The sequence below is a fragment of the Mizuhopecten yessoensis genome, unplaced genomic scaffold, assembly GCF_002113885.1.
Source record: "Mizuhopecten yessoensis strain PY_sf001 unplaced genomic scaffold, ASM211388v2 scaffold923, whole genome shotgun sequence".
NCBI lineage: Eukaryota > Metazoa > Mollusca > Bivalvia > Pectinida > Pectinidae > Mizuhopecten > Mizuhopecten yessoensis.
The window spans coordinates 1039387-1050749 of record NW_018403789.1 but is presented as its reverse complement, the minus strand read 5'-3'; the positions used below and the strand labels follow the sequence as shown (position 1 = coordinate 1050749).

At 37.4% G+C, this 11363-nt stretch overlaps 1 protein-coding gene across 1 annotated transcript in view; it reads left to right on the top strand.

The window, feature by feature from the left end:
* Positions 1-11363, top strand: part of LOC110455480 (cytochrome P450 4A25-like) — a 28208-nt gene that overhangs the window by 7845 nt on the left and 9000 nt on the right. The window contains exons 5-10 of the mRNA XM_021505644.1: positions 229-353; positions 617-679; positions 3494-3617; positions 4538-4670; positions 7219-7342; positions 8695-8890. Coding sequence (XP_021361319.1) covers positions 229-353; positions 617-679; positions 3494-3617; positions 4538-4670; positions 7219-7342; positions 8695-8890 — 765 coding nt within the window. The remainder of the gene's footprint in view (positions 1-228; positions 354-616; positions 680-3493; positions 3618-4537; positions 4671-7218; positions 7343-8694; positions 8891-11363) is intronic.

The window sequence follows — 11363 nt, the reverse complement described above, 5'->3', positions numbered from 1 at the left end:
CCCCCCTCCCCCAAAAGGAATTATATATTTCCCCCTTCAATCGAATCTTTTGTGTATACATATTCCACTGTTTATTACCGATACACACGTGAGTAAATGTCTATTTGCATACACTCTAACAACACGAGTTTGACTAGATTTTCGTGGGTTAGTTCAACTCGAGATCCATTCGCTTCATGAAACTTTCACTTCGTTAACTACATGCTTTACAGTAAGTTAATATTTCAGAAAAACCTTGCCAAAGACTCTAAGGATGGCAAAAGCATTGAGATATACGAGACAGTTGGTCTCGCCACACTCGACACAATGTTACGATGTGCGTTTTCCTACGACGGACGTGTCCAAAAGCAGGGGTAAGTTGTTCAATAAATTCGGTAAGTGGGTGGTTAGTATATCAAATAAAAAATTGCTTCAACATATGTGTATGGATAAACCAATAAGCTCAAATACAATATTATAAGTGACGTAATATATTGTTTTTGGAGTGAGTGGCTAACAGAAAGGTACAAACAAAATACTAAAGGGGAACAGGCGGTTAGTTCATACAGGATAGGACAGGAGATAAATTGGATTCTCTGATATAGCTAACTAAAGCATTTCATTCTATACTCTACAGGGACACCCATCCGTATGTATTGGCGGTCCGAAATATGACAAAGTTGGCCTCGGAAAGAATTCTGTAAGTCTATATATGTACAATGTATTAGATAACTTATGTAAGTATATAACAATGTGTATACCGATCTTCAGTGATATTAGATTTTAGATATAACAATACAATTGATGATAATATGAAAAGGCAAAGCCTTAAAAGAGCGTAGCTTTTGTTGATCTCTAATATTCACTGATTCAGAATACTGCTGTCAGAATGAGATAAAATGAACTTAATTGAAGTCGGCTAGTCGAGGAATAACGATAAAACACAGGCTCTAATGAGGTTAAGACCGACATAACAATATGGGAGACCGGGGCAAGTTCGGCCCATTTTTTATTAAGTCCGTTCTGGGAAGTATGGCAGCACGTCCGATTTTGAATATTATTTAATTTTTCCTGTCGAAAGATCGGATGGCCGAACGAGCCCCGCCATGGGGTACGTTCGGACAGGCATTCGGGTGAGTTCGGCCCCCATTGGAATCTGAAACGTCAGATTTTACCGCCAATTCTACGAGTTTGTATGTGTTTCATGGGCCGAACCTGCCACGGTATCATTGACCAAATCTGTTCGGGCCCAAATTAATATTTCAATAAATTCTTATCGTACAGCAATATGGTAGTGAGTGCTTGGCTTGGATTTTATACACATCATTTGAAGCTGTACGTGTGTTACACGTTTGACCGTAAAAGGTAGCAATTTTGTTTACAGAAAGTTCGCATAACTAGAGATCATGATTTTCTTCCTACTCTCTCAAAAATAATTTTCTCCTGTTTAGCAATTTTACATTAGTTTTCTTCGCCATTTTTTCGTGTGAATGCCCAGCAAACTAAGCTGCTAAGATCTTTAAAGCTAAAAATATTAGCTTAAAAACAATATTATCAGGGGTGGCCGAACTTACCCTGGTCTCACGAATGTAGTGTTTTGTATCATTGATGATTGGTAAAAATGTATTCACAATATATTTTTTGCATCAATGACGTAATTTTCTTCAGTCAAAGCTAAAGTAGATATTTGTTCTTGTGCGTAACGTATATGACGGGTCGGGTGGCGCAGTACGTGGATAGCGCGCTCGTCTTCACCAAGATGGCCGGATTCAACCTGGTCACCTGCCCGACCACGCGGGTTTTCTCCGAAACTCAAGCTTCCTCCCACATTAAGAATTACATTCTCTGCGTTCTTCCGTCTGGGCACAAGGAAAATTATTGAGATAATTGGAAAAAATTGTTTGGGAATTGCTATAGAAAAAAGTGTATATTACATATTTGACGATAAATCTAGGTAAATGTAAAGAGATGTTAGTTAAAAAAGAAAATTTAAAAAAGAAAACATACTTGTATGTAACTGAGATTGTCGTTATTATCGATATGCAGTCGCAATTCCTGTTCCATCCTGAAACACCGGATTGAATTTCAAATTTTGTAACTGGTACCAAGGTTTGACAGATAATGATGCGAAATAAAATTAAACAGTTTCTGTCTGTAACTAGTTATAAATCGGCACGCGTTGTGAACAAATTTACGTTGCTAAAAAAAGGCGTTGAACTCGGGTTGGTTGTCTGGAAATTTATTGTTGATTCTACATGAATGCATTATCCATTGTTTCTTTTATGAGTGGTGATTCATGAATAAATTATGTAAAGACTATAATCAGACTTTCAAAAATGTTAATTGGAACAAATGGAAATCGAAAGCTGATGAAGTTTAGACGATGAAACATGTTCACCTACATGTATTGGTTTAATGCCGGCCCTTTTTGAAGATATCTACCGGTAGAAAATTATGTATTAACAGAACCTGGTTGATGACAAAATGATCTTCAGAAAATATGCGCCTTTTTTACTTTTTGTGCCTGTGGCAAAAACTGAAATAGAAAAAAAACCTTGAATCATCGACAAAGGGATAAATGTAACGGATATCAGTTCCAAGATTTTCCGGGTTCTTTTCATCCTTCCGAAATAACAGATGAAGGCCGATGGAGGGTGACGTGTTTGTGACGTCATAGTACATGTATGATGTTCTCTGAACGAAGTTTCATGCCTATTAGTATCACATTTTATGTGATAGAATTGTTTTCACTCAGAATGTATATTAGTTTTTATCTAAATAAACAAGTAAAAAAAATGAGAATTAGTTTTACTATATGAAGATGTTCATGCATGGGTTGAAACACAATTGTCTTTGCTTCAATAATTCACTTCCGGTTTCCCCACTGGACGACTACTTCCGGAAGAATTTTGTTTTTTAAAGGCAATGTGTAGCAAGGGGAAGCAACTATGTTTACGCACGCATGTGTTACAATTAAAGAGCTTCGCTCGGGCGCCTTTGGCTTCGCTCTTACAAATGATCAATTTGAAGGTGTCATTTTCAGCTGCATTTTCTTCACGAGCAAATATAACAGTGCAAAGTTTAATGAACCGAAAAGAACTGCCAAACGATACCTATGCATTTACTTTAATGCATTTGTTGCGTCCTTATAGTCCTGCCCCACCAATACCAATGACGTAACACATCCGAGAACTATATTTGTACTTCATCAATTTCTGCTTTCACAAGAGATGTACAAATAACAACATCAAACTGCCAATACATAGGTCCTCCAATAGTTTCGTCTCCTTAAAGTAAAATACTTTTGTAAATATGCCTATGTTCTACAAATATTAGGGCACTGTCATTAAAGAAAGCTTGTATGCCCACCCTCTTCTGAAACGTAATATATTGGGTTTTGCCTAATTCCCGTGCCAATCAGCAAATACCGTGTATTTTGTTCTGCCCTTTTATGTTATCTAGTACATAATATACCTTGTCAGACTTGTAAATATGTATTGCGCCATATTCGTAGAAAACCTTGGCTTCAGTGGTACTGGGTTTTCCGTCTGACGCATGCGGGAAAGGAATTTGTTCGACTTGCATGTTTCGTTCACGAATTTGCTGAAAGCCTTATTGCCAAAAGAAGAAAGGATTTGGTAAGTTTTTTTTAACTTACAAAATAAAATTCTAATATGCACGGTAAATGTATCTTTCGTGTAGAGTTCATGCAATCCAACTTGTACATGTATGAACAGATGTGTGTACGTATGGAAATAAAATGTAAAATAATAATAATAATAATATACATGTCATCTCTGAAATTAATGACGTATCAATCAAGGTCAATCTTGATCAAATATCACAGTACTTAAAGATGTACTCCATACTAAATATGTTGATATTAACATATGACTATAACAGCAAAGATGGGGTAAAAAATCGTATCAATCAAGGTCAATCTTGTTCAAATATCACAATACTTAAAGATGTACTCCATACTATAAATGTTGATCGTAACATATGGCTATAACAGCAAAGATGGAGTAAAAAATCGTCCATCTCACAATATAAACATGTGTAACAAGCATGGAGTACTCAAAAACAATCTTTTACAACCATAGGTGTAATGAATGTACAGGAATACCATGTGAGATTGAAAGATCCAGTTCAATATATGTGGGTGGGAAAAATTAGGGACCGAAATTAAAAGGTGCAGAACATGTTTCAAAAGTGTTCTGGGTAATGACGCCTCTGGGGACAAAGGATGGTCAACAACCTTTGTGATTGGCCCAGAGGCTGGAGATAAGGCTTATGATTGGACAGCCAATGACCGCTTGTTTATAATTTAGACCTCTGACCAACGATGGTCAGTATAGGGCCTGGGAATTTTCCATCAGGCGTGAGAGCCATGTCCTATTACATAACTGCCTGACCTGCCAGCCCTGTACCAAAATATAACATAAATAATCGGCACTGATGACCGTATTCAAATACGGACATCGCCCCATCCAAGTGCATAACAATAAACAACGTTTGTAAGTGTTATACTAGTTCGTATTTCATTGATTCTGTAAAGGAAACAGACCCAGCACTTTTAGAGAAGAGGTATTTGGACTTCCTAGACATTCTAGTGACAGCTAAAGACGAGCACGGAACTGGGTTATCTGACCTTGATATACGTCATGAATGTGATACTTTCCTGTTTGAAGGTAAGGTTAGAATTTGACGTTTATATGCAGATATCGTAATAAAATATGCCCTAAGTGTTTTGTGATTTTGTCTTCATGGAACGTAACCCACCGGCGAAAGTATTGCTTTTCAATCCGTTTCCGGCCCACGTGATATTGACATCAGTCCCGACATATTAATCCAATCGCCCACATCTGTATCATCGACACGCTATTTTATTGTTATCTGTGACATGTTATGATCCTTTTGTTATCATTGCTATCTGTGACATTTTATGATCCTTTTGTTATCATTGTTATCTGTGACATTTTATGATCCTTTTGTTATCATTGTTATCTGTGACATTTTATGATACTTTTGTTATCATTGTTATCTGTGACATTTTATGATCCTTTTGTTATCATTGTTATCTGTGACATTTTATGATCCTTTTGTTATCATTGTTATCTGTGCCATTTTATGATCCTTTTGTTAGCATTGTTATCTGTGACATTTTATGATCCTTTTGTTATCATTGTTATCTGTGACATTTTATGATCCTTTTGTTATCATTGTTATCTGTGACATTTTATGATACTTTTGTTATCATTGTTATCTGTGACATTTTATGATACTTTTGTTATCATTGTTATCTGTGACATTTTATGATACTTTTGTTATCATTGTTATCAATTCTGTAATTGGACCCTTGGGTCTGTTGAATTGAAATCAATAAATCAACTACAAAGGCACGGTTATTCTTACGCAAATCTTTGAATTTAAATTTTCTAAACAATTACGGATATTTTATAAATTTGTTTATTGTCATTTTGAATACTTAAACGTACAACATTGGTTTTAATTTCAACCTGTTCGGGAATGTTATCGTTTAAACGTACAACATTGGTTTTAATTTTAACCTGTTAGGGAATGTTATCGTTTAAAATGTTGCATAAGGTTGAGGTTAAGCTTACCAGAATTTGACAAGCTGTGCTCAGCTCGTCATATGAAGAAATAATTTGAGAATAAGAGAATAGGCGATAAATGATAGTCATGTCTCTTGAAATTGATCTATCAATTAAACGTTAAGCATTGTTCATAGGCAATAGTAATGTCATAGGCAATTACGGGATATATTTATTAAATGACGACGCTGGTCTTTTATAGATCACAAAGCCAGTGAGGACCTAGTCTTAATCTTGTAGAACAGATAAGATGGTAATGTAGGCGTCAACCTGTTGACACGTAAGAAATTAAAATTACAAGAAACATGCCACCACAGTCAAGTTTGCTATACTGTTGTCAAAAATGTAACAATGCATTAGAAATCTCAGAACTTCAGAATTTTCATCTCAGAAGCTTTGATTATTCATTTAAATAATAAATAAATAAATATACAACATTTGATATAGCGCCCTATCTAGCTAGCATAAACCACTCTAAAGCGCTTTACAGTACATAGATATACAATTTTATACAGTCAATACAATTAGCATATATATTAATCAATACATTATTGAAGAATTCGCAGGAGCTGCCTGATCAGGCGCTAACTACTAGTCCTATGCCACCTGGCTAATATCTCCCTATGTGTGTGTGCCTGTGTGTATACCGGAGATGTATTGTGTTCCGTTTGTAGTGGAACCGTGCTTCCAACGGTATCATTTACATTGCCACTTCACTTGAATGCTTCAGCACAGATACCGCAACACCCACCCCAGACCATTTTATGCTTCACCTGGGTTGTTGGAGTTGTGTGGGCAGGAGAAAAACACTTTCTCTAATATTCCATGCATACGGTGACTTCGGGGCCGCCTGCTTGGAAGGCCAGAGTGTTAACCGCTCGACCAATCCGCCCACATTTCTGAAAACGAAAGTTATAACTTGTCACATGACATTTTCATTGCGATATCACAGTCTGTATTTACCTGTGACTAATATAGGTTTTGGGCCAAATACAGTTTTTTGCTGCACTCAATTCATTTCATGTCCCCTGCAAATAACTTATTTTCTCAAGACCCGATTGATATTTCGTGAAGCTGTGTTCATTGCAGTTTTCGGAAAATCTGTCTTTTTATGATATATCATCAATACACATGCCGCCCTTTTAATATGTTTTTCGTATAGACAGTCATTATCACATTAATTTTTCCTTGTGTCAGAAAGTGAAACACTCATAACGGCCGCCATGCAAATACAGATACGCATATCGTACGTACGGAGCATATCACGGGGACATATTTACGAAACCTTTCTCATGCTCGAACCAAAATTCTGTGCTTAAGCCACAATCCTTGTTTCAGTGATAATCTATGAAAAAAATCAGATATTATCGATTTGGGATGATTTTAAAACTGTTTACGTAATATATAGTTTTAAATGTTTACACTTGCCTTTTTGATCGTGTCACGGGATTTAAACGTAAATCAAGAAAGTACGTTTGCATACAGAATCCATGTCTGGGTTTGGCTCTGGAAGTAACACAAATCTTAATTTCAAATGCTTTCACATAGAGCTCAAATGAATAAACCCCCTAACGATACTAGTGCTAGGAATACACTATATAAAGGAACTTTTAACTTGCTGCAGGTCACGATACGACGTCATCAGGTCTTAGTTGGGCCATCTACTGCTTGGCTCGCTACCCGAACTACCAACAGATAGTGTTTAATGAACTACAAGAAGTCATGGGGGATAGGACTGATGTTGAATGGTAAGACTTTATATTATGGATGTGATGTCAAGTTATTGCAATTAGTATTGTATCAACGTATTTAGGTGTGTATGGTGTAGTATTATTTAACGTCCTATCAACAGCTATGGTCATTTAAGGACGGCCTTCCATGTGTGGAAGATACATGCGTGTAGTGTATGCGTGTGTGTTTTGGGAGGCTGCGATATGTTCGTGTTTATCTCCTTGTGATAGCGCGGAACTGATGCCGTCTTTATAGTGCTACCTCACTGAAACATACTGCCGAAGACACCTAGCATGACACCCAACCCGGTCACATTGTACTGAAAACAGGCAAACCAGTCGTCCCACTCCTAAATTGCTGAACGTTTTACAGATTTTGTTATGTCTCGGCCAGGGGACAGAACCCAAAGCCTTCCTTACAGGGGCGGACGCTCAACTGTCAAGGGAGACATAAGGAAGAAGAAAGTTGTTTAGAAAGAAGAGAAAAAATAAGATCCCAAATTTGGTCGCCTCTTTCGATCATGTAATTTGGGCAGTAGGTACAATTCGTACGCCCTACAAACGAGAGCGTTGTTTCAACATAAGTTTATGTGTGTTTATTCGTCGTATAGATAACATGAAAATGGATATTTACAAGCCGGGCATGAACTATTTATATTTTTTTTTATACTTATTTGAAACATGACGTTTCAGTACTCAATTATATGTACAATGCAGGCCAATGTGGAGAGATGTGTACAGGTTAAGTGTATAAGTGTGATACTTGTTCTTTTTCCAGCATGTAGTTCAGTTAATGCTCATTCGTTTCGGCGACAACGATCTTTGTGACTATTGATGCCCAGGTCTTATGTTTTATAAATAAAATATGTTTTATTACAAGTGGTCAGGAAAATCGTCATTCCTGCAAAGGATGAACCATTAACACCAGATCACATTCACCTTCTTCTGGATTAAAGTGCAGTAGAAAAATGTAACCTACATATATAAATATATTCATACAAGAAAACACAGTCGCACGAACGTTTTGCCATTGATTAAATCTATCGATTTGTACATATCTTACGAACGACATTCCTCGAGAATGTCTCCTAATTTGTAAAACACAAATATGTTTGAGTTTGCTGATACGGTGGTGAGGACATTTTGTGCTTCATATACATGTGATTACATTTATAGTGAATCGACTTGTTTTATGATGATTCTAAGTTAGGCAGCAGGCTCAATTTGGTAGTGTAATGTTACAACTATGATGTCTAGTGATATCAACGTCAATTATTTGAAACTGCGGAAAACTTGAAATCTATTTTAATGATGATAAACTGAAGACTTATCAAAAGTGTATCTCATATAAATCACTGTATATACCTCAGGAGTGACCTTGCGAACACCCCGAAGCTAGCACTGTTTCTGAAGGAAGTTCTTAGGATGTATACACCGGTGCCAGGTGTGAATCGTGTGCTGACAATTCCTGCTGAAATAGACGGAAATGTATACCCGGCAGGCACTGAGATGAGTGTCAGTTTGAGGAGTACGCACTACCATCCGGACGTCTGGGAAGACACGAAGGTAAGTGTATATTACATACTGTGAATCCGGACAGATACTACGGACGTCTGGGAAGACACCAAGGTAAGTATTTATTAAATATTGTGTATCTGGACAGATACTCCGGACGTCAGGAAGACACCAAGGTAAGTATTGATTAAATACTTTGTATCTAGACAGATACTCCGGAGGTCTGAAAGACACCAAGGTAAGTATTGATTAAATACTGTGTATCTAGACAGACACTCCGGACGTCTGGAAGATACCAAGGTAAGTATTGATTAAATACTGTGTATCTAGACAGATACTCCGGACGTCTATAAGACACCAAGGTAAGTATTGATTAAATTCTGTGTATCAAGACAGATACTCCGGACGTCTGGAAGACACCAAGGTAAGTATTGATAAAATACTGTGTATCTAGACAGATACTCCGGACGTCTGTAAGACACCAAGGTAAGTATTGATTAAATACTGTGTATCTAGACAGATACTCCGGACGTCTTGAAGACACCAAGGTAAGTATTGATTAAATACTGTGTCTCTAGACAGATACTCCGGACGTCAGGGAAGACAACAAGGTAAGTAATGATTAAATACTGTGTATCTAGACAGATACTCCGGAGGTCTGAAAGACACCAAGGTAAGTATTGATTAAATACTGTGTATCTAGACAAATACTCCGGACGTCAGGGAAGACATCAAGGTAAGTATTGATTAAATACTGTGTATCAAGACAGATACTCCGGGCGTCAGGGAAGACACCAAGATAAGTATTGATTAAATACTGTGTACCTGGACAGATACTCCGGACGTCAGGGAAGACAACAAGGTAAGTATTGATTAAATACTGTGTACCTGGACAGATACTCCGGACGTCAGGGAAGACACCAATGTAAGTATTGATTAAATAATGTGTATCTAGACAGATACTCCGGACGTCAGGGAAGACAACAAGGTAAGTAATGATTAAATACTGTGTATCTAGACAGATACTCCGGACCCCTGTAAGACACCAAGGTAAGTATTGATTAAAAACTGTGTATCTAGACAGATACTCCGGACGTCTTGAAGACACCAAGGTAAGTATTGATTAAATACTGTGTATCTGGACAGATACTCCGGACGTCAGGGAAGACACCAAGATAAGTATTGATTAAATACTGTGTACCTGGACAGCTACTCCGGAGGTCTGGAAGACACCAAGGTAAGTATTGATAAAATACTGTGTATCTAGACAGATACTCCGGATGTCTGGGAAGACAACAAGGTAAGTATATATTACACAATGTGTATCTGAATAGATGCTTCGGACGTCTGGAAGACACCAATGTTAGTATTGATTAAATACTTTGTATCTAGACAGATACTCTGGAGGTCTGGAAGTCAACAAGGTAAATATTGATTAAATACTGTGTATCAAGACAGATACTCCGGACGTCTGGAAGACACCAAGGTAAGTATTGATTAAATACTGTGTATTTAGACAGATACCCCGGACGTCTTTAAGACACCAAGGTAAGTATTGATTAAATACTGTGTATCTAGACAGATTCTCCGGACGTCAGGGAAGACACCAAAGTAAGTATTGATTAAATACTGTGAATCTGGACAGATACTCTGGACGTCAGGGAAGACAACAAGGTAATTATATATTACACAATGTGTATCTGGATATATGCTCCGGACGTCTGGAAGACACACTACGGACGTCTGGGAAGACACCAAGGTAAGTATTGGTTAAATACTGTGTATCTAGACAGACACTCCGGACGTCTGGAAGATACCAAGGTAAGTATTGATTAAATATTGTGTATCTGGACGGATACTGCGGACGTAAGGGAAGACAACAAGATAAGTATATATTACAGATTGTGTAATATATACTTATGTTGTTGTCTTCCCAGACATCCGGAGTATTTGTCTAGATACACAGCATTTAATCAATACTTACCTTGGTGTCTTCCCAGACGTCCGGAATATCTGTCCAGATACACAGTATTGAATCAATACTTACCTTGGTGTCTTCCCAGACATCCGGAGCATTTGTCTAGATACACAGTATTTAATAAATACTTACCTTGGTGTCTTCCCAGACGTCCGGAATATCTGTCCAGATACACAGTATTGAATCAATACTTACCTTGGTGTCTTAAAGACGTCCGGAGTATCTGTCTAAATACACAGTATTTAATCAATACTTAACTTGTTGACTTCCAGACCTCCGGAGTATCTGGCCAGATACACAGTATTTAATCAATATTTATCTTGTTGACTTCCAGACCTCCAGAGTATCTGTCTAGAAGATACAAAGTATTTAATCAATACTTCCTTGGTGTCTTCCAGACGTCTGGAGCATCTATTCAGGTGTCTTGCAGACCTCCGGAATATCTGTCCAGATACACAGTATTAAATCAATACTTACATTGGTGTCTTAAAGACGTCCGGGGTATCCTTACCTTAGTGTCTTCTAGACCTCCGGAGTATCTGTCCA